This window comes from Bolinopsis microptera, chromosome 11, assembly GCF_026151205.1.
Source record: "Bolinopsis microptera isolate Bmic1 chromosome 11, MBARI_Bmic_1.0, whole genome shotgun sequence".
NCBI classification, from domain to species: Eukaryota; Metazoa; Ctenophora; class Tentaculata; order Lobata; family Bolinopsidae; genus Bolinopsis; species Bolinopsis microptera.
The window spans coordinates 5,766,591-5,790,377 of NC_087082.1; the positions used below are offsets into that span (position 1 = coordinate 5,766,591).

At 37.7% G+C, this 23,787-nt stretch overlaps 2 protein-coding genes across 2 annotated transcripts in view; both read left to right on the plus strand.

Moving 5' to 3' along the window:
• Window positions 1–6,538: 6,538 nt before the first annotated feature.
• Window positions 6,539–9,123, plus strand: LOC134823286 (UDP-glucosyltransferase 2-like). Its single transcript, XM_063834699.1, has 2 exons — window positions 6,539–7,589; window positions 8,189–9,123. The coding sequence occupies exons 1-2, from the start codon at window positions 6,671–6,673 to the stop codon at window positions 8,827–8,829; spliced, it is 1,560 nt and encodes a 519-aa protein (XP_063690769.1). The 5' UTR covers window positions 6,539–6,670; the 3' UTR covers window positions 8,830–9,123.
• Window positions 9,124–9,604: 481 nt separating this feature from the next.
• LOC134822991 (cell division cycle and apoptosis regulator protein 1-like) overlaps window positions 9,605–23,787 on the plus strand; it is a 44,330-nt gene continuing 30,147 nt past the window's right edge. The window contains exons 1-8 of the mRNA XM_063834292.1: window positions 9,605–9,657; window positions 11,939–12,036; window positions 12,153–12,284; window positions 12,720–12,908; window positions 15,769–15,865; window positions 21,718–21,834; window positions 21,939–22,134; window positions 23,542–23,695. Coding sequence (XP_063690362.1) covers window positions 9,606–9,657; window positions 11,939–12,036; window positions 12,153–12,284; window positions 12,720–12,908; window positions 15,769–15,865; window positions 21,718–21,834; window positions 21,939–22,134; window positions 23,542–23,695 — 1,035 coding nt within the window. The 5' untranslated portion in view covers window position 9,605. The remainder of the gene's footprint in view (window positions 9,658–11,938; window positions 12,037–12,152; window positions 12,285–12,719; window positions 12,909–15,768; window positions 15,866–21,717; window positions 21,835–21,938; window positions 22,135–23,541; window positions 23,696–23,787) is intronic.

A 23,787-nucleotide genomic window follows, 5' to 3' on the forward strand; every position in this document is an offset into this window, starting at 1 on the left:
CTGGTAGGTTGTAAACCTACAAAGCCGTACAAAACGGTTTTACATAAACCCTAATCCCAACCCTAACCCTAACCATAACCCCGAAGCTATCCATAATCTTAACCACAACCCTAACCCTAACCCGAGCCCTAAATAATCGAATTCACGTTTTACTAGCCTGTCACGTGACCAAAACGGTTTTTGCCCATAACTCTCCAAGGAAGCATTTTAACTAGAGTGGCGGGTTTTTTTCGATTTTTTTCGAGGAAAATACCGTTGTAATGCTTATTTCGAGAAAATAAGGATGGCGGAAGTTTTTTCGAAAATGGACTTGACCCAGCAACAAAAATCGTTAATAAACAAACTAACAATTAACAACAATCCAGTGTGTTAGGGAGCCGCTCCAACTGTTTACTAATTGATCTTCCAAGCCTTAGGGGAACCCCGTTGTTCACGTGATCATGTATGAAAAAATGTACGACGACCGAAGCGGGAAGCCCCTTACTAAACCGGGCCGGCCTAATTGTCTATTTTCAATTTAATGAGGTTTCCGAGCTGCTATCTTGAGATAAATGGTCAGGTTCTACTAGTAGTAATACTACACTCACACTATATGTTATATCATATAATTATAAGTATAATACACTACACATTTAAACAGCTAACGCAGCCTAGTTTATCATGTTAGAATTATGTGGAAGATATATTAAATGCCAGAATATGCCAAAAGTTTACAACGAGAAAGATTGTACAACTATGATAAAGTGATAAGATGTTGGTAATGAAAAATGTAATTATATATGCTAATCTAACTGCGTATAATGCGATTACACTATTAATTGCACGAGCCACAGCCGAGTGCAAATTGATACAATAATCGATACAAGCCGATAAAAGCTGATAAAAGCCGATACAAGCTTACTCGTCGGCACCCAGCCTGTAATTCCGCTTAATCTCTATTTATGAACATTATAGCCTGGGGTCCCCAAGTAAATAAAACCCGTTACATACCAATAATTACAAACCAATAATAACAAACCAATAATCGATACAAGCTGAAAAGTTTATTCAAGCAGTTAGCAGAGTTCAATTATTGCGGTTATTTCACGCGACGGGCGTCAGCTATCAGTTTTCTAGCTTATCAGTTCATCACGTGACTATGCTAACAACCATCACTTGACTATGCTAACAACCATCACGTGACTACGGTAACAACCATCACGTGGCTATGCTAACAACCATCATGTGATTATGGTAACAACCATCACGTTACTATGCTAACAACCATCACGTGACTATGGTAACAACCATCACGTGGCTATGCTAACAACCATCATGTGACTATGGTAACAACCATCACGTTACTATGCTAACAACCATCACATGACTATGCTAACAACCATCATGTGACTATGGTAACAACCATCACGTGACTATGGTAACAATCATCACGTGACTATGGTAACAACCATCATGTGACTATGCTAACAACTATCACGTGACTATGCTAACAACCATCACCTGACTATGGTAACAACCACCACGTGACTATGGTAACAACCACCACGTGACTATGGTAACAACCATCACGTGTCTATGCTAACAACCATCACGTAACTATGCTAACAACCATCACGTGACAATGACAACAAATATCACGTGACTATGGTAACAACCATCACGTGACTATGGTAACAATCATCACGTGACTATGGTAACAACCATCATGTGACTATGCTAACAACCATAACGTGACTATGGTAACAACCATCACGTGACTATGGTAACAACCATCACATGACTATGGTAACAACCATCACGTGACTATGCTAACAACCATCACGTGAATATGCTAACAACCATCACGTGACTATGGTAACAACCATCATGTGACTATGGTAACAACAATTATATGACTATGCTAACAACCATCACGTGACTATACGTGTCGTCCTTACACTCCTTATAAGGTAGTCACGTGTCGTACCTACACTCCTTATAAGGTAGTCACGTGCTGTCACTACACTCCTTATAAGGTAGAATAGTCACGTGATTGTTGTTACCATAGTTATGTGATGGTTGTTACCATAGTCACGTGATGGTTGTTAGCATAGTCACGTGATTGTTGTTAGCATAGTCACGTGATTGTTGTTACCATAGTTATGTGATGGTTTGTATCATAGTCACGTGATTGTTGTTACCATAGTCACGTGATGGTTGTTACCATAATCACGTGATATTTGTTACCATAGTCACATGATTGTTGTTACCATAGTCACGTGATGGTTGTTACCATAGTCACGTGATGGTTGTTATCATAGTCACGTGATGGTTGTTACCATAGTCACGTGATTGTTGTTACCATAGTAACGTGATGGTTGTTACCATAGTCACGTGATTGTTGTTACCATAGTCACATGATGGTTGTTAGCATAGTCACGTGATGGTGGTTACCATAGTCACGTGATTGTTGTTACCATAGTCACGTGATGGTTGTTACCATAGTCATGTGATGGTTGTTAGCATAGTAACGTGATGGTTGTTACCATAGTCACGTGATGGTTGTTACCATAGTCACGTGATGGTTGTTACCATAGTCACATGACGGTTGTTAGCATAGTCACGTGATGGTGGTTACCATAGTCACGTGATTGTTGTTATCATATTTATGTGATGGTTGTTACCATAGTCACGTGATTGTTGTTACCATAGTCACGTGATGGTTGTTACCATAGTCACGTGATATTTGTTACCATAGTCACATGATTATTGTTACTATAGTCACGTGATGGTTGTTACCATAGTCACGTGATGGTTGTTACCATAGTCACGTGATGGTTGTTACCATAGTCACGTGATTGTTGTTACCATATTCACGTGATGGTTGTTACCATAGTCACGTGATTGTTGTTACCATAGTCACATGATGGTTGTTAGCATAGTCAAGTGATGGTTGTTAGCATAGTAACGTGATGGTTGTTACCATAGTCACATGATGGTTGTTAGCATAGCCACGTGATGGTTGTTACCATAGTCACGTGATGGTTGTTAGCATAGTAACGTGATGGTTGTTACCATAATCACATGATGGTTGTTAGCATAGCCACGTGATGGTTGTTAGCATAGTCACGTGATGAACTGATAAGCTAGAAAACTGATAGCTGACGCCCGTCGCGTGAAATAACCGCAATAATTGAACTCTGCTAACTGCTTTAATCAACTTTTCAGCTTGTATCGATTATTGGTTTGTTATTATTGGTTTGTAATTATTGGTATGTAACGGGTTTTATTTACTTGGGGACCCCAGGCTATAATGTTCATAAATAGAGATTAAGCGGAATTACAGGCTGAGTGCCGACGAGTAAGCTTGTATCGGCTTTTATCAGCTTTTATCGGCTTGTATCGATTATTGTATCAATTTGCACTCGGCTGTGGCTCGTGCAATTAATAGTGTAATCGCATTATACGCAGTTAGATTAGCATATATAATTACATTTTTCATTACCAACATCTTATCACTTTATCATAGTTGTACAAGTATCATAGTTGTACAGTTCGCAGTAAACCAATCAGTTCGCAGTAAACCAATTCAGTTCGCAGTAAACCAATCAGTTCGCAGTAAACCAATTTGTATTTGCACTGTTTTTTAGCTCGCTTATCAGTGATCGTTATCAGTGAAAGTGTTACTCGCCACGTCGACTTTCAACAGCGCCGACTGTGTAGCATGGATTTTTCAGTGGACCGGCTCAACGCGATGGACCATGAGATGACATCAGAAATTCAGAAAATATTCAAGGTTGCCAATGTTTCATGTAGATCTGACTTTACTGAGACCGCTTTAATGAAACTGAACAAAAATCCACTCGTCAAAATCATCGGCAGCTTAATGAAATTGGCGGAGAAGAATATTGAACTTTGTAAAAGTGCTGCTGGGAAAATTGATGTCATGAAATCGGAGAAAATAGCGGATCAGAAACTAATTATTGAAACTCAACAAGGACAGATGAATTCAGTTCAGGAGACAGTTAAATCAGAAATGAAAAGTTGGACGGATGTTGTCAAGAAAAACACTGCTCAGCGTCCTTGCGGGAAACCTTTAACAGAAAACTCTATCAAACAAGCCGTCAGGACTGTAAATGAAGAGAAGAAACGATCGAAGTACTTGATGATCTACGGTTGCCATGAAAGTGATAAAGAAGCCGATTTTGAGCTCAACAAAGTTGTCAAGGACATACTTTACGGAACTGACGCTTTCCCCGTGCTCCGCACTGGTGAGGTCTACAGAATCGGAAGGAAGGAACCGGGTAAGAATAGGCCTATCAAGGTCGAATTTGGTTGTGCCAGTGAGGTAGACTTGATTCTGATGCGTGCACGAAACCTCAGAGACAGTGACTCTTTCAAACATGTTTATTTGGGACCGGACAGAACCAAAGAGGAACAGCGTGCGCATAGTAAACTTGTTAAGGAGATGAAACAGATGATCCAGAAAGACTCAAATAAACATTATTTCATACGCGACAGAAAGATCTGCACGGCTGATAAAACCTTATCATCTCAAACGTCCCAAAGCTCCTGATAAGAGTTAATGTATGATGTATGTTGAGTGTTATTTGGTGCTGACTGGAGTTGCCGTGTGTAGATTTACCACTTTTTACAATTAATAAATGAACCGCGTTGAAAGCTTATTTAGTGTGTTTTTTTCAGTGCTGAGACTGGTAAATGTTAAAGTAACAGAACCTGAACTGCAACTCATATTTTTATGCTATTTTCTAGTTACGTCGACACACAATGCTAAATAGTTTTCGGAGGCTTGCTAGAATTTTATTCTCTATGTTTCTCTATAATTTTATATTGTATGTTTTTTATATTTCGGTACAGACCAGCGCCCATTGGGCGTATTCAATCAATCACAATCTTTCTCGTTGTAAACTTTTGGCATATTCTGGCATTTAATATATCTTCCACATAATTCTAACATGATAAACTAGGCTGCGTTAGCTGTTTAAATGTGTAGTGTATTATACTTATAATTATATGATATAACATATAGTGTGAGTGTAGTATTACTACTAGTAGAACTTGACCATTTATCTCAAGATAGCAGCTCGGAAACCTCATTAAATCGAAAATAGACAATTAGGCCGGCCCGGTTTAGTAAGGGGCTTCCCGCTTCGGTCGTCGTACATTTTTTCATACATGATCACGTGAACAACGGGGTTCCCCTAAGGCTTGGAAGATCAATTAGTAAACAGTTGGAGCGGCTCCCTAACACACTGGATTGTTGTTAATTGTTAGTTTGTTTATTAACGATTTTTGTTGCTGGGTCAAGTCCATTTTCGAAAAAACTTTCGCCATCCTTATTTTCTCGAAATAAGCATTACAACGGTATTTTCCTCGAAAAAAATCGAAAAAAACCCGCCACTCTAATTTTAACCCTACGTCATGGGGGGTGATTCGGAATCAGCGTCAAAAAATACACCGATCTAGATCACTTCCATGCCAAAGGGCCTTTTCACAAGAATTTTCTTAAAATTTGGGCGAGCAATTTAGTAGGAGCGCTCGCGCTTACAGTACACAATAGCGCGAAGCCTGTTTATACATTTTCCATTATTAATGAATTGACTCATGGCGCGCGATATATTATTTTAAAGCACATCGCCTGACTTCAATTTTTATATTATTTTTAAAGAAAAAAAAAGGTCATTACAATTATCAATTAATATAAATATATGTCGATAAGATTTTGAGTTTATACAATATAAAAAGTGCAGTTTACAGTTTATATTACCATTGTAGCGCGATGCACTACTGGGTTGCGTATGCAAATCGGAAAGATGCGAAGGAAAGACATCGTGAAGCAAATATTACCACAACTTTGAAATTGAATTGCGCGCATTATACATCCTAAATTGCGAGCATGGAGCATTGCAGTTACTTAGCATACCAGTTTATCGTTTGCTCCTTTCAGGAAGCTTGGAAAAAGCGCCGCGCACATGACAGGGATTAGCGAAATGATGCACGGCCCAGTATAGTAGTGCATCGCACTACCAGGATTGGCGAGCCAGGTAAGCATTGCAATAACTTTTCAAAACCTTCGCTTCAAAAATAAAATTCTTTTTGTTGTAGGTTTATAACTTACCATTGGATGCGCGCCGATCTAGACTCGACAGTTTAATACTTGGAACATATATTTTACGAATATCACCCGTTAACCTTTTTGTTTAAAAATTCCTAGCTGAAAGCGTTATCACTTTATGGTGACAATAGTGAAAAAGAGGGAGTGGCGTGCCACACCCACTGTGTGACATACTATTATATTCTTATAATTATATCATATGAATTGATTGCACTGCTGATAAATAAAATACTTTGTTTTACTAAAAAATACTTTGTTTTACTGTTGACTGCTTTTTCTTGAGCAAAGCGTACAATTTTGCTAGTAGCAGGGTCAGCAGGGCCTTTGGCTTTCGTTACGCCACTGGCAGCACTGGCACTGTAAATTTGTTTTAAAATGCCTAAGTATAATTTTCTGATGAATAAGAAATTGTTTGTCCAATCCTCCAAATTCGCTGATATCTGCAAAATGCACACATACACAATAAACAGTCATATTCATGAACCTGTTCATTAAAAAACCCCGCTTTTTCTCCCTTTTGAGGGCTAAATAACACTCATTAAAGGTTTACAAGCAATGGAAAGATTATCGTCTATGTTGTATGTTCTTCTGTCAACACTGGTCTCTATATCCTATTCTGCCAATATTCTGGTGACTGTAGGAACATATGGATCCCATCTCTATGTTTCAGCAGCTGTTGCCGAGTTTCTTGTTGAATCTGGACACAATGTAACTGTTCTTTCACTGTACGATGATATGAACGTTGATATGTCATCAAGGAAATTTCTTTGGAATCCTGTAACAGATAGAGAGGGGAGCAAGAAAGAGTTGGAATCTGTCAATGAGCTTATTAAACAACTGGTAGATTTGCCATCAAAAGATATGATGAGTGACTTGCTGGCTGGAACTGAACTAGCCAGGAAAAGATCTCTGGATTTCTTCTCATATGGGTTTGATTACTTTACTGGAGAGAACTTTGAGCATCTGATGAGAGAAAGAAATTTCGATTTGGTTGTCATGGAAGATACTGCAATTGGAGCAGCATACTTTCTTGCAACTGCAGGGCTACCTGTATTAGGACTCACTTGTACTAGTGAGATCGCATTCCTCAGATCAAAAGAGGGCTATTCAACATTACAATTTAGCGAGCCCAATTCTTTACTTGGAGGGGAATTTCCTCCCACTTTAAGAGACAGATGGGATGCAACAATGAGATTATTTAGCATAATTAAACTTTCTGGATCCATGTTCTATGAACAGCCTAAGTTTACTAAATATAACATGGAAGAACTTGATAGAGTTGCTGATGTGAGATTTGTTATGGATCATCCAGCTGTAGGATTTCCTTATCTTCTCCCTCCAAACACATTTTCTCTCGGTTTCTTTCATTTGAAAACGCATCAACTCAATCCACTTCCAGATGACTTAAACAATTTCATTGCAAATTGTCCCCACCATAATATTGTGTATCTGTCATTTGGCTCATTCTTTGCAAATATATACAAAAGATTGTAATGCGGAGGTTGGCTGGCTCTTCTATAATAAATACGACACTCCAACTTACAGAATGCTTGCTAGAGATAAAACAAAATATTATCAGACTATACATGCAGCATGAGTAACTGGTGGATAAGCCTTCGGTAAAAACGGATCCGGAAAAGTCAATGCGGCACTCGGGTCCTTGGTATTGTCGTCGGTATATTGTCCATTATTTACGTTCTGCTTTCATAGTTCAAACAATAGTGAGCTCTAAATATACAGCTTTAAACCGATTAAGTATGAATGAATGAAATACCTGACAATCCGCACTCCTATAATTCAAAAGCATGAGTAACTCGTAGTGATGTACGATTTCTAGAAAGTTTAAATTAAATTTGGCGCTCACAGGTCCTCGTGATCATGTGATCGCCGCATAATGTTCTGTAAATGCGCAGGGCACCTTCAAGCTTAAATTATTCACCATACTGAGGCAGTCAACCAACGCGCGGCTTTATTTTTATGATATGATATGTTTTGATTGTTATTAATAAATACCAAAATTTAAATTTGTTTTACTAAAAATTTGTTTTACTATAAAGTCTTTTAAACACACAGCCACTATGCTGGAGGTACTAGCAGCTACTAATGCGTGTCTCATTTTGAAATTCACTGAAACAATTGAAGATCAGTTTGGATTTGCCAAGGATCAAGTTCTAGCCAAGTCATGGATTCCCCAGAAAGATTTACTTGGAAGCGGTAAGATTAGTTTCTTTGTTAGCCACTGTGGGAACAATGGTCGGTTGGAGAGCATCTTTTACAATGTGCCTCTGTTTTGTGTACCCTTGTTTGCTGATCAGGTTCACAATGCTGCAATTGTGAAGAGGAACAAGTTTGGAGTCATGTTATTGAAGGAGGACCTCACTCATGAAAGTTTCAAGATGGCTGTTGATACAATGTTGAAGGAAAAGGGAGTATACTCTAAAATTATGAGAGAAGCTACTGAAGCTGTTATTGATGATCCAGGATCAGGAGAAGCTGTCTTGAAATACCATGTGGACCGTCTTTTAAAGTTTGGGAATGCAGATTACTTGAGGAACTCAGAAATTAAGCAACAGTCAATTGTAGAGATGTACAATTTAGATATTTTAATGTTCTTTCTGATCATCTTTCTGAGTATAATGGTTAGCATTTTGATATGTATATTTAAATTGGTGAAGTGTACTTGCAGAAAAGTTTTTAAATCTAAACAGGAATAGGAGTATGTATAATGTATGGGTAGAAATAACCTGTAACCTGGTAACCTTGTTGCCTGCACAACAGCAATTTTAACTGCACACCCACATTTTTGTGAACAAACTGATATTAATTTTAAATTGTCTGCACTCTAAACCTTTCTCAAGTCATGGTATAATGTATAAAATATAGTGTAAATATACAATTGTTTAGATGCTCAAAGATTATTGATATTTCACTTCCAGACAGATAAGTATTATAATTTATGAATTCTTGTTCTTTTAATATGCTGTAATTCGACATTTTACATGTAACACGTTTTTCATTTATAAGTTTATACAATTGAATACATTCTCAAATGATAGCGATTACTGACCAATCATTTTGTCTGTTATACAGAAAAGATAGTGATGTATTAGTTGTAATAAATAGTTTGTTATAGAATATAACTATATAACTATATAATTCAAAGAATTATTTCTGTATGTATAATGTATGTATAATGTATAATGTACGACCGCCCACGTGAAAATTGGGTAAACAAATATAAGTTGCGTAGTAACCATGGTAACGAGGGTTATTACACGCACGTGCACGTGCAATGATTGGTGAGCGACATTTTGATCGGTTTTGTGGTAATTACGTTGTGTTTAGTGCGAGCTGTATCTTCGGTTGTGTAGGATATTTTTTGACGCGATTTAAACTTACTAACAAAAAATAGTTATTAGTATTAGCTTCCTCCCTGTGACCACGGGTTTTCTAGTATAACTATATAATAATATCCTATTTTGTTTTTAGAATGTCTTCCTCCTGGATAGGTGGTGGGGGTAACATCCAGATATCGAGCAATGGTAAGTTATCCACTACTACTACCACTACTAATACCACTACTAGTTACCACTACTACTAACACTACTACTACCACTACTACTACCACTACTACTACCACTACTACTACCACTACTACTACCACTACTACTACCACTACTACTACCACTACTACTACCACTACTACTACTACTAGTAACACTACTACTAACACTACTACTACCACTACTACTACCACTACTTATACCACTACTACTACCACTACTACTACCACTACTACTACTACTACTACTACTGCTACTACTAACACTACTACTAACACTACTACTACCACTACTACTAACACTACTACTAACACTACTACTACCACTACTACTTACACTACTACTAACATTACTACTAACACTACTACTAACACTACTAACACTACTAACACTACTAACACTACTAACACTACTACTACCACTACTACTACCACTACTACTACCACTACTACTACCACTACTACTAACACTACTACTAACACTACTACTAACTCTACTACTAACACTACTACTAACACTACTAACACTAATACCACTAATACTACCACTACTACTACCACTACTACTACCACTACTACTACCACTAATACTTATCTATAATTATTCTCTGTTCATACATTAGTATCACACAATATTCCTATTATTTAACGTAACATACTAAATGTTGCACACTATTGAATTCTATTTTGGATAATTACAAGAGATACTGTTTATGGGAGGGACAACAAGAAACCATTTGGGAACGTGTTGTCATGGTAACACTACCAAATAAGGTAGTGTTGTTATGGTAACACTAGGTCAAATAAAGTAGTGTTGTCATGATAACACTACCAAATAAGGTAGTGTTGTCATGGTGACACTGGGTCAAATAAAGTAGTGTTGTCATGGTAACACTAGGTCAAATAAAGTAGTGTTGTCATGGTAACACTAGGTCAAATAAAGTAGTGTTGTCATGGTAACACTAGGTCAAATAAGGTAGTGTTGTCATGGTAACACTACCAAATAAAGTAGTGTTGTCATGGTAACACTAGGTCAAATAAGGTAGTGTTGTCATGGTAACACTACCAAATAAAGTAGTGTTGTCATGGTAACACTAGGTCAAATAAAGTAGTGTTGTCATGGTAACACTAGGTCAAATAAAGTAGTGTTGTCATGGTAACACTAGGTCAAATAAAGTAGTGTTGTCATGGTAACACTAGGTCAAATAAAGTAGTGTTGTCATGGTAACACTACCAAATAAAGTAGTGTTGTCATGGTAACACTAGGTCAAATAAAGTAGTGTTGTCATGGTAACACTACCAAATAAAGTAGTGTTGTCATGGTAACACTAGGTCAAATAAAGTAGTGTTGTCATGGTAACACTAGGTCAAATAAAGTAGTGTTGTCATGGTAACACTACCAAATAAAGTAGTGTTGTCATGGTAACACTAGGTCAAATAAAGTAGTGTTGTCATGGTAACACTAGGTCAAATAAAGTAGTGTTGTCATGGTAACACTACCAAATAAGGTAGTGTTGTCATGGTGACACTGGGTCAAATAAAGTAGTGTTGTCATGGTAACACTAGGTCAAATAAAGTAGTGTTGTCATGGTAACACTAGGTCAAATAAAGTAGTGTTGTCATGGTAACACTAGGTCAAATAAAGTAGTGTTGTCATGGTAACACTAGGTCAAATAAAGTAGTGTTGTCATGGTAACACTACCAAATAAGGTAGTGTTGTCATGGTGACACTGGGTCAAATAAAGTAGTGTTGTCATGGTAACACTAGGTCAAATAAGGAAGTGTTGTCATGGTAACACTAGGTCAAATAAAGTAGTGTTGTCATGGTAACACTAGGTCAAATAAAGTAGTGTTGTCATGGTAACACTAGGTCAAATAAAGTAGTGTTGTCATGGTAACACTAGGTCAAATAAAGTAGTGTTGTCATGGTAACACTACCAAATAAGGTAGTGTTGTCATGGTGACACTGGGTCAAATAAAGTAGTGTTGTCATGGTAACACTGGGTCAAATAAGGTAGTGTTGTCATGGTAACACTACCAAATAAGGAAGTATCCCTGTCAGCTGCTCTAACAACATTTGGGAACGTTTCTGTGAAACCTTTTTTAGTGTATCACATCTGATAGTGGTTCTCGTTATGTGTTTCTATCAATTCATAAGTTAGTATATTAGTTTAGTAAACATCTTCTGAACTGCTTTTGTGTATAACAATATTATATTTTCTATTAATCTATTATTCTTTTATTCTATCTAATTCCTCCAGGAGTACAGAATATAAAATCAGAAGGGTACGTCACTAAAAAGTATCTGGGGTACGGATGTATCGACAAAAACACTATGTTCAACTTCGGGGTAGTTCAGGTGAATTCTGCTATTTTTCCGAAGTTTTGAGACCATGACTATAATAAAATCTGCACCCGAACAAAATGCAAATAGAATAAAAATACTTAAATTTTATGAATAATTGCTACTTCTAGGGGCCTCTACCCAACATAGGAGACAAAGTAAGCTACGAAGCACAGAGAACAACCGCAGCGCAGTGCTGGAACGCTACTAAAGTTAAAGTAGTGCAGTTTCAACAGAGCGCGGTCAAGAAGCAGGAGCCCTCTGTGAGTTTTTAATAATAATTAAGGATTCAAATATTATGTTTGTCTTGAAATTGTAGCTCATCAACTCTGTTGTCCCTGATAGCACTGCCAAAACAATTAGTTGTCATGTTCGTCTCCCTTTCTTATAATCGAGTTTGTTTTTTGTACTGAAACGATTCACGTAAGTTCAGATATTATTCCTGCTGAAACTACCACAGTTTAGCGGATGTCTCCTATAACTTAGTCCGTTATTGGATTATTAGCCACCTTAATTAGCTTACTGGCCGGATTTATTATTCTTATAATTTCGCATTATTTCCCCTCTCAACACAATTGAATACCTGAGTCTCTGTGTAGCAGACGGGTCACGCACAGACTCAGGTAGCGGGGCTGGCTATATCATCACCACGTTTGGGGGTACCCCCCTAACAACCTCCTAACAACCACCCCTCTTAGAGTGCAGCAGGAGGTAACTACATGTACCCGCCCCCATACTCCCAGACTAATAAGAGCGCAAACCCGCGCTTCTCCAGCTTCCCCTCACAACCAGCGGTGGGATCACAACCCGCACAAGCACAGCAGAAAGCTCAGAATCAGTCCCAGCAGGGCGGCTACAATTCTCAACAGATTAGGAGTGTTAGCAAGGTATGTGTACTATGTACTGGTTAGAAATGTGTACTATGTACTGGTTAGAAATGTGTACTATGTACTCAGTACTGGTTAGAAATGTGTACTATGTACTGGTTAGAAATGTGTACTGTGCACTGGTTAGAAATGTGTTCTATGTACTGGTTAGAAATGTGTCCTATGTACTGGTTAGAAATGTGTACTATGTACTGGTTAGAAATGTGTTCTATGTACTGGTTAGAAATGTGTGCTATGTATTGGTTAGAAATGTGTACTATGTACTGGTTAGAAATGTGTACTATGTACTGGTTAGAAATGTGTACTGTGTACTGGTTAGAAATTTGTACTATGTACTGGTTAGAAATGTGTACTATGTACTGGTTAGAAATGTGTACTGTGTACTGGTTAGAAATGTGTACTATGTACTGGTTAATAATGTGTACTATGTACTGGTTAGAAATGTGTACTGTGTACTGGTTAGAAATGTGTACTATGTACCTGTTAGAAATGTGTACTACATGTACTGGTTAGAAATGTGTACTATGTACTGGTTAGAAATGTGTACTATGTACTGGTTAGAAATGTGTAGTGTAATCTCGTTAGAAATGTGTACTGGTTAGAAATGTGTTATAATTATATGTTCTAGTTAGAAATGTGTAGTGTGTTCTGGTTTACACTCGATTTTATGCTCTGTTCGGAGTTAGGAATGTTTTATCCGCAGCAGAGCAGTGGAACAGTTAGAGTTTAAACAGACTCTGTGAGATTCAGATAGTGTCAAAAATATGCGACAAAGTGTCGAAAAGCTGCTTAAAACAAGCGGCTGAAATTGGAGCCGGTTATGTTTGTAGTTTTATTCGGTTCGCTTTTCCGTAATATTGTGCTGACTGCAGTCCTTTAGTCCTTTGTTTCAGACAAAAGCATTTCTTGCCAAGTACAACAAGTAAAAGATAGATAAGAGGTTACCAAAGTTTTTCGAGGAAAAAATGAAGTTTTGATTTACCCAAGTGAATGTATAGGGCCTTTTATCGTCCGTTGTGGCGTCAAATTTGTGCGTGGTACGATTTTTAACCTAGCTTAATTGTAAAGGCTATTATGAAGGAGTGACATGAAGGTGATTAGTGTGTTATATATTGTTAGAGTGTTGGGTGGCCCAAAAGTAACTGCCCACATGCACACGCAACCCTTTAATAACTCACGTAATTCTTCTTAGCATTGCGCAGAAATTTCAGAGATTATGGATATAGGTCAAACTTAGATTTCCTGAAAGTTTTGTCAAATTTAATTAATTACAGTGGGTGTGGCACACCAATCCCTCTTTTTCGCTATTGTCACCATAAAGTGATAACGCTTTCAGCTAGGAACTTCTTTTAAGATATTGCAGATACGTGATCTCGGAACTTAATCAGTGATTTCGTCATCCAATCAGTAATTTCATCGGGAGCTATTCGCTAGCTAGCAATAATGGATGACGATCTGATAACTTTGAGTGAATACTGATAGTGACGTTCCTTAAAACCGAAGAATTTCGCGTTATAGCGCTTCGGTTGCTGTCCATTAAGCAGGCAGTTTCCAACCAATCAGGGCATTGATTGAGTGAAGATATTGTTAACTTTCAGGAAATCTAAGTTTGACCCATATCTATAATCTCTGAAATTTCTGTGCAATTCTAAGAAGAATTACGTGAGTTATTAAAGGGTTGCGTGTGGGCAGTTACCTCTGGGCCACCCTCTAGATATATTAGTGTGTTGTTATCGCTCCTAATTTATCTGGCACGGCGACTGGTTATATTATAAATGATTAGATTCATTGTGAAAACTAATCCACATACAGTAATACCCCGGGTGACTGTACAAACTGTTGCAAACGTACGTGTGCAGCCCCCCCCCCCCCCCCCCCCCCCGTGTGCACACAGACTTGCTCTGCAGTTCACCTCATCACGGGTCACTGCGGCTTAAACAAACACCTTCACACCATTTGCAAATCAAGCACCAGTGCTTAACTTGTCATACGTGCGGCGACGAAGAGGAAAGTGTCTCACGCTTCCTTGGACAGTGTCCGTCTATTGCCAAAATAAGAGGTCAATATTTCCAGGACTACTACCTCTCTGTCAATGACATATGCCGGAAGAGCTGGATCAGACCGGGGTGACTTAGAGTATTAACTCATATGCTGTATCGTCTCATTTTACTTTTCCAAACCCAGCTCGCACTTAAGCGTATCATTTTGACTCATGTCACTTTTAACACCATCCTCCACCATGCCATTCACTCTGATTTCTCCGGCAACCTTCCCCAGGGTTGCCACACCCCAGAGGTAGGCAGAGCATCTCAATGCTATTCTCTCGTGGGCTATCATGGCCCAGCCTCTCTTAGTTTAATGTAGTTGGAGGAATCCTAACTCTCCTCACGTCCGAAAATGGCGTTCCCTTGTATCAAATATAAGAAATTATAATAAGAAATATTAAAAATAACATTATGTAATGAGATTTGCTAGTTTAAGTGTTTTAAAATGAGAAACACGTTTAACGCCACGCCTGATCGTCATTTCTAGCCGATATAACCTGTTTTCGACTAGTTCTCGATGACGTCCTTCATATTTTACTCCTGCAATTAGTGATAATTTTATTATCATAATTAAATTAAATAATTCTCATTTCATGTTATCGCGTCTGCTATTAAGGCTTATCAATTCCTTTGTTGATATTCTGGGATAATCCGAACGATAACAGCAATATTCTAGTCCCTATAAACAGTTTGATGTACAATTTGACCTAAAAATGCGCGCTTTGCTTTATGTACATCAATTAAGAAGTAAGAGTTATCATTTTAAACGTGACGAAATGTTTAAATTATTCTAACTGTAACACACTTATTATCAGTTCCAGGAAACAGTTAAAGCACCCCGGTTTAGCACTGCAAACCCTCCTCCCATGGCACAGATAATCGCAAAGCCCACTACTAGCTTCCCTCCTACTGGTGAGATTTATTATAGGTCTCCTATCAATAACATAACAATATTATTATCTTACATTCTATGTAACCATAATATGATTCTATAAGATTAGTAATGTAATATGTATAATAAAGCACATCTATATATAACATATTTATAGTTTAAAGTATGTAAACTAAGTTAGTGTTTACTTAACCTGATAATTTACTGGCACTCAGCCAATGACCATAATCTGGTGGATTCGGGTAGTGTTATAGAGTCTCATGATTTGATAGTTCTTTCATTCAAATTTCTGATTGTTTCTGAATAGACTCAGTCTAGACTGAGTCTATTCAGAAACAATAAGAAATTGGAACGAAAGAACTATCAAATGACCATAATGGTAAGGATCTCGTGTAGCTCATGCTGTGCTTTTGTGATTCGAACTTGTTTAACTTTTTATTGATCTGCATTGGAATTGTCCTTGAAGTGCAGACACTGGATGACCAAAATTGAACGAAAATTTCGAGAATAAACGTCGGATCCGTTGAAATCTTACTGAGGATGTATCTTGTCGATCGTTTATTCCACTCTTGAGGTCTCACCTTCTTAATCGGCTTGTACTAATACGGTTTATTTGATGTAAAACATTGTGTTGGTTTCGTACTGAATAAATATTGCTAGTATCCGGATATAAAATAGTAGTAGTAACGACGGATAATTCTCATATATTACTTTGAGTATGAGTGTTAAACAGCGGCTAGATACACATACACAATACACAAGCCATCTTACTTTGAGTATGAGTGTTAAACAGCGGCTAGATACACATACACAATACACAAGCCATCTTACTTTGAGTATGAGTGTTTAACTGCTAGATAAAGTGATGAATGTTATCACTTCTAGTCCGGATATTACATTCCTGCCACACTGAGACAAGTACTAAAATACTAAAATACTCACAAGCTCTTACAGCGATCTCTCTGTTACAGCGATTTGTTTTTCTTGGATAAATTTCTATTGATCCCGTTTGATGCGACAAGGAAAAGGCTCTTATCAGGAAGGGATTTAATCAAAGTTTCAATGTGACAACATCGTATTCATGATCTAAAAATATTACAGAGATGTTATATGAGACACTACGTGACTTAAACTACTACTAACACTACTACTAACACTACTACCAACACTACTAACACTACTACTAACACTACTAACACCACTACTAACACTACTACTAACACTACTACTAACACTACTACTAACACTACTAACACTACTACTACTAACACTGCTTCTACTAACACTACTAACACTACTACTAACACTACTACTATATGTTTACAGTGTTGAGAGTTCTAAAAACTTGAACAGGTAATCCTGTATAACATAGTTTTACCCGCACTAGACCTACTTCTCCGGCACCTGGAAGCTGCTTAAAAGCAACAAATCAGAGTTACGTGTCAGAGTCACGTGTCAAAACATGTCTACTTCCTCGCCGTTAAAGTATTAACTGTTTCAGAGAGAGCACTCCCAGGCAGTGAGATAAAAATAGGCAGCTGTTAAAATACATAGTTCTAGGAAGTTCTCATTACTGCCCATGTATGGGTTAATTGTCGGCACATTTCGTTGTGTGTACTATACAGCGGGGTAGGTAGTGGTATCCTGCCCTGGGCATATAACCCCACCAGATGGCTCTATCATAGCCTATATTATGCAGTAGAACGTAGTCGCTAAAACATCTAGTACCTACCTAAAAGGTGACATTTCTTCTTTACAATCCGAGTTACTTGGAAATCGAGATTTATTTCTCGGCAATGATTCCTGTTTTGGTATAATATAAAGAATAGAGCCATAAAGTCGGCGTATCGTTGATTTTCATGACATTATATAACTTGGTTGAGAGGGATTGTAGTGAGATGATTTATACCTAGAACACTAGATCGGCTCACTCCCCTTGCATGCCTTTGACACGTACGTCTCACATCCCTTGATCTCTTGATACGAGAACCACCCCCTCCCCCCCCTCCCCCCCCCCCCCCCCCCCCCCCCCCCCCCCCCCCTTTAGCAAGGTTGCCGTCCCTTATGTGATCTACGATTCGAGCAGTCAGATCATGTTTACTTCTTAATGTACAGCTATGTTTTACAAAATTGACATGTGAAGTCTACCCCAGATCTAGCCCATTTCTTTGTCAATTATATTCAATCCATGGATCACATCACTAATTATACGTCACCAATTGGTGACGTGATCTGACCCCTCTTTGGGGGCCGGATCAGTTTCCGGTCCCAAAGTCTCCCAGTGGATAAAGGTCTGGGGAACTGAACGGTCATAAAAATATATATAAATACTACTTCGCCAACATTAATAATTAATAAACGGGTTCCTGCTAGTATTCATAACGCCCTAACAGTAACTATTATCGGAATGTTTTTACAACTATCATCATTTCATTCCATTAATGATGAGATAATATGGTCAAATCTTGTTTAGCCCCTAGACGAGTCTCTAAAGATACATCGCTAATTAGGGATTCCTGTCATACCCTCACGTACAGATATAATAATACTTCAATCACGGTTCTAGTTTCATTAGATACAAAATATCAGTTCTTACCAAGACAATCTTTTAATCTCGCATATTCTACTGAATTGTCACGGTAATCACTAATTCAAAAAGTTGCAAAAACATTTACGATAACCAATTGTTTTCGTTAAACCCAAATTTAGAGGCCAGTTTTAACCATAAAGTTAGTGGTAGCTGGGGTGCGAGTGATTACAGTTTTATATCATAAAGTTAGTGGTAGCTGGGGTGCGAGTGATTACTGATTATATCAGGATATTAGGAGGGACTGGAAACTAAACTAGGGTAGACTGGAAAGCTGCCAATGTCAAACCAAATTTCATGCTGATTTTCAATATCGGTAATTGATAATGCTTCTTGACATTATATTTCATGCAGACCCTCAGTCACGGTAAGCTTAACATAACAAACGTTTCGGAAAGCAACTCCCAGCATCCGATTATTGTTTGTCCTCTGCCGTCAACAAATACTCCGAGATATAACGTTGAATGAAGAGCTTTTAATTGACGAAACATCAAATTTATCCACTGCATCATCAATATTATATTTTGTTGTCATGCTTTATAATCATGATACCTTAGTTCCCAAAAATTTGTGTGCCATTATATTGAGCACAATTTATTTGAGCCCGAAAAATTTGGGCAGAAAATTTGAACTCATTTGGGCGACCGAAAATTTGGGCACAAATTCTTCGAAAAATGAACGATTTTCCACTAAAATTTCAGTTAGATATTTGCCTTAGTTCATTATTATTCCTTATTATTCCAGTCATTTTGCTTTCAATTTTAAGCATGTATGTGGTAGTCTGAGTTGTTTCACATTATGAAATTTACGATCTGCCCAGTAACTACTAAAAAATACAGTGATGATGGCACAGTACAAAATGATAGATATACAATAGTGATATTTAGTCCCTCTTTAGCCCCTGGACTGGCTAAGAAATTAATGCGCAATAAGTACGAAGATTGTTACGCGAAAAACATAGTGTGTCAGCTCAATGGAGGAGTTTCATCAGACAATGTGAAAATTGATACCCGCTTGACAGTGATCCGTGAAGTACGCGCTCGTTGGATCAACGAACTTTTTGTATATTTAAAAGGGAGGCCAGATGACATAAGGAAAGGCTTTGAGAAATCGGGTATAACTGATGCTTGTAGATCAGACTTTACGGTGGATGATAATCCATTTGCAGATCTTGTTTAAATCTCTAGCTATCTGTACCTCTAGCCATTTGTTTTATTAATAGCTGTTAGCTATTCCAGTTATTTCTATTCATTTAAAAATATAAGCCTTTTTACTTGGCCAAGCCATGAATGACAGATTAGAAAACTAAAATTTCAAATATTATTTCACTAGGATATGAAGAAAAAGCCATCTTTCTATAGATTTCAGGGCCACAGGCCAAATGCCAAAAGTTTGGTTAGCAAAAAATTTAGCAGACGGAAAAGATTTATGCAATAAATTTGGTCTGCAAAAAATTTGGGCGAGAGGCCCGCTCAAATTTTTGGTCGCCCAAATTTTTGGGAATTAAGGTACGTCATGACTCTAGCTCATATTTAGGCTCACGCTATGACTATTCATAACTTTGGTTATGATCGATATTTTTTGATGCGGTAAAAAGTATCGTTTAGGGAATCTAAATACTATAACAACTTTGTCGACGTTGCCAAATAAAAGCCATACTTTCTACAGCATAACAGAGCTAGACGAATAAAAGAAATTAAAACATAACTGATTTAAAAAATTTCCTCGAACAAAGCTTTCGACTAGCGGGTTTCTAGTACATTATATTTTAAAAGCCTATAAATACTTCCCAGAAAATGTAAACATTTTTTTTGCCGCGTATGAAACCAAAGATTTCGTTACCAGTTATGTTTCTTTTTATTTTCAATGTTATTACTTTTATTAAATTCCTACAATTATTCTAAGAGCAACTTCTCCTGATAACTTATTCCCAGGAATATTTATCGTTGTTTAAAGAATTAACAATACAAAATTAAAAGTAAATAAAAACAATACATCTTTTCTTAAATTCCTCCAGTTCAATTTAAAAACTCTGAACACTTTCTGAATTATTGACCTCAGAAAGGAGTTTGTTCCAGTAAGGAATAACTCGCTCCGGAAGAAACGACTTCTGATGATTCTTAATCTCAGTTACACGCTTACTAGATTAAGACCGGATCTGCTCATTCCGAACATACCCGATCCATAATCAGTCAAACCACTGGGTACTTTGAAAGCTTCAACATCATAAGGACGTTAGAAGTTTTAAAATTTAATTAAGATAAGAAACTTGTTCACAAAACAATGTAAACTTGTTTGAAATCTCAGTCAGTGACAGGTAGCATTATAATATAAGGTGATCTTCCGTTTTCTGATGTTATTGGTTTACAACAATTTAATGACTGCAGTGTCGTTATTGGTTGTTAGAATAAAATCGTCTGAATTGAGTGAAAGACATCTGGCTGCGGTTCAGGAATAATATTTGGGTTGTCATGAGATTAACTGGCGCCAAATATGAGTCTTTAACGATTTTATAGTTTCGGCACCATTTGTATTGTATATTGTGTGAATACCCTCAATTATGACCTCATAACTTAGTCATAAGAATATTTAAGCTTCCGGATTAGATTTGGTCCCTTGCATAATGCCACGTGTGAATATTTCTAGTTTATATTTCTCGCGTTCTCAAAATGGTTACACGGATTCTGTTGGGAACTCCTATTTGTTATAAATGCTGTTAATGCTAGTCATACAACAATCTGTAATGCAATTCATTATTGATTCCATAATCTTTCGAATTATTTGAAACTTAAGAGAAAGCTCGACTCAAATTACAAAGGTAAGTATGGGGAGTATGAGACGAACGAAATCCGACCCTAGCGTTACCATTGTGAAGTTAAGGTCCCTGACTAGTCATGTTCGAATTTGGCATTACGATTAAACTCTGTCGAAGTCTTAATTTCAGCTGTCACGTACGTGCCGGTCACGGTGTTTTAAAATATTTCGGAAAACGCTGACTTCAAAATCTTAAAGATCGTCGCGCGTTTTTGACGCGCGTTTATTGATTGTGCGCGTGCATTATATGGCGGTTCAAAATCGTAAACATCGTGTGATTCCAAGATAGTCTAGCATGTTCTTTGAAGCACACCACTGCTCAGTAGGAGAATATATTAGATAACCCCATGGTGGTCATACTAAGCTGATTGTTTCGTAATTACCCATGAATCTATCTGGCGAATAACTGTGTAGCATATATATATATCAGAACACTGATTCCGATTACATGAACAAAGTTACTTTTCTCAGGAGGTAAGAGATCAAGATTTGACACTGGGCCGGCGGGAGCTACCCAAAACCTAGATCACAAGGGGCGCGTTATACCCGTCTTCCAAATCAAATCTAATCCAGATAACCGAAATGACCGTAAGTTTTATAAAGGTTTATTTATCTTCGTTATGTAACTGAAAGACACTCGATTTAGATAGATAGTTTAGATTTACATAGAGTTAATGGTTAATATCGCCCAGGTAAGGCCAGGCGATCTCGCAGCCCGCCCCGGAAGAGGTCCTACTCAAGATCTCGGACCCGGAGTAGGTCCCGGTCCCCGCGCAGGTCACGCTCTCCACGCCGTTCCCGGTCCCCCAGAAGATCCCGCTCACCACGACGTAAACGATCGCCCCGCAACAGATATACCGTCAAGTTCGCCAAGTTCAGCCTACTCAGGTAACTTGTTTTATTTTTATTATGAATTGGGTCGGCATGAAGTGAAATCTTTGATACGAAAATTTATTACCAAAATTTAATTCAGCATAATTTGACGTCAATTGAGTATCAGATCCTCGGAAAACTCATCCATTTCGAATCAGGCAATGGGCATTTTATTTTGGAAAAATGTATCTGCTATAGTGCAACGATTTAGAATTGGCGGTTGAGATTTATTTTTGACCGTAGAATCGATTAAAAGTGGTCCGGTAATGATTGGATTAATTTTTATATGTGTTTTGATTGGCTGACCATACTGTCAATTTCTAAAAAACCACCTATTCTAAATCGGTTCACTAGAGTCGGCTGTGAGATCAACTTTTGGTCAGTGTAATCCATTTAAACATTTTTTCAAGTCACAATTGTTGTTACAATTAAATATTACTGTCTGATTGTGTAATTTGTATGTAATTGAGCCCTGCCATATTTTAGAAGGCGGTCTTACCATGCCATTCAGTTTCTTTGGTGCTGTGGTGCATTGCTTAACTCCTCACAGCGACAGATTTCTCTTTACTGGTCAGTGGATTTTCAGCTTTCTTTTCTTTTGTTTCTTGTAACTTTCCGATTTTTTACTTTCGATTTGATATTAAGTAAACAATTGTATCTACCTACCCTAAACAACTACTAAAAACTGTTCATAAAAAGATTAGAAGAAATTGATTGAGTTTATTATTATGAGTTAACTTACTACTACTACTTTTTAAGTATTAGGATTATTAGACTAAGTTAATTTCAGAGGCATCTGAAGAGTTGAGCAATGATAACCAGCAGCTACTACCCTTTACTTTCAGTGTGAAGATCTACCAGTAACCACGGTGTGACACGACAATTTAGCGTATAATTATTTAATTGTTTCTTCCTAATTAGGTAGCATAGAAGAGAAGTTCAGAGTTTTACGATTTTTCCGATAACATATCATAAAATTCCCATCCTGGCGATAGGAGCCGTTTAAATCCCAGAGTCAAGCCTTTTTGCAGAAGTCTTCAACCAAAATACATGGGCTATTTTGTAAGAATGAAGATCAAAGTAGGGGCCCTCCCCCCAAATTAGAAGACGTGAAAAGAAACCTGCAAGACTAAGGAACGGCCTCAAGCTCAACCGCCGTGGAATATAATGCCTGAGTTTCAGGACGGCTGCTGAAGCAGCCCAGAAAGCTCCTTATTGGACATCACGTGCCCTTATATGGGCATCACAGCTCAGCACTATTTCCTCATTCATTATCATGAAGCTGCTCATATGATAGAAGTGGGCCAGAGGTCCACTATGTAACGTAGAATTATAAGTTCAAAAACTAAAAACCGGCCTTTATAATAAAGAATTGATCAGTTTGAAGCTGGACTAAGTTCTAACTCCCTGCTTTTCCTGCAGACCCTCCATGGACATACTGTTCATGCAGACCCACTACCCGTCCCTGTATGTGCCCTCCGATGTGGGCCACGTGTTCAGACACGCTGTTATACGGAGTGGAGAAACTATCCCTTATACAAACATTATCCGGTATAACGTCACCAGCTCATCTCAGGTAGAGTTAATTAACTAATTGATAAACTAATTAACTAATTAATCATCCCTTATACAAACATTATCCGGTATAACGTCACCAGCTACTCCCAG

Excerpts from the sequence above, each read along its gene's own strand:
- LOC134823286 (XM_063834699.1), top strand. The coding sequence starts at position 6,671 with ATGGAAAGATTATCGTCTATGTTGTATGTTCTTCTGTCAACACTGGTC. Across the intron at positions 7,590-8,188 it reads ATTTGGCTCATTCTTTGCAA|CCACTATGCTGGAGGTACTA; the intron begins ATATATACAAAA and ends TTAAACACACAG.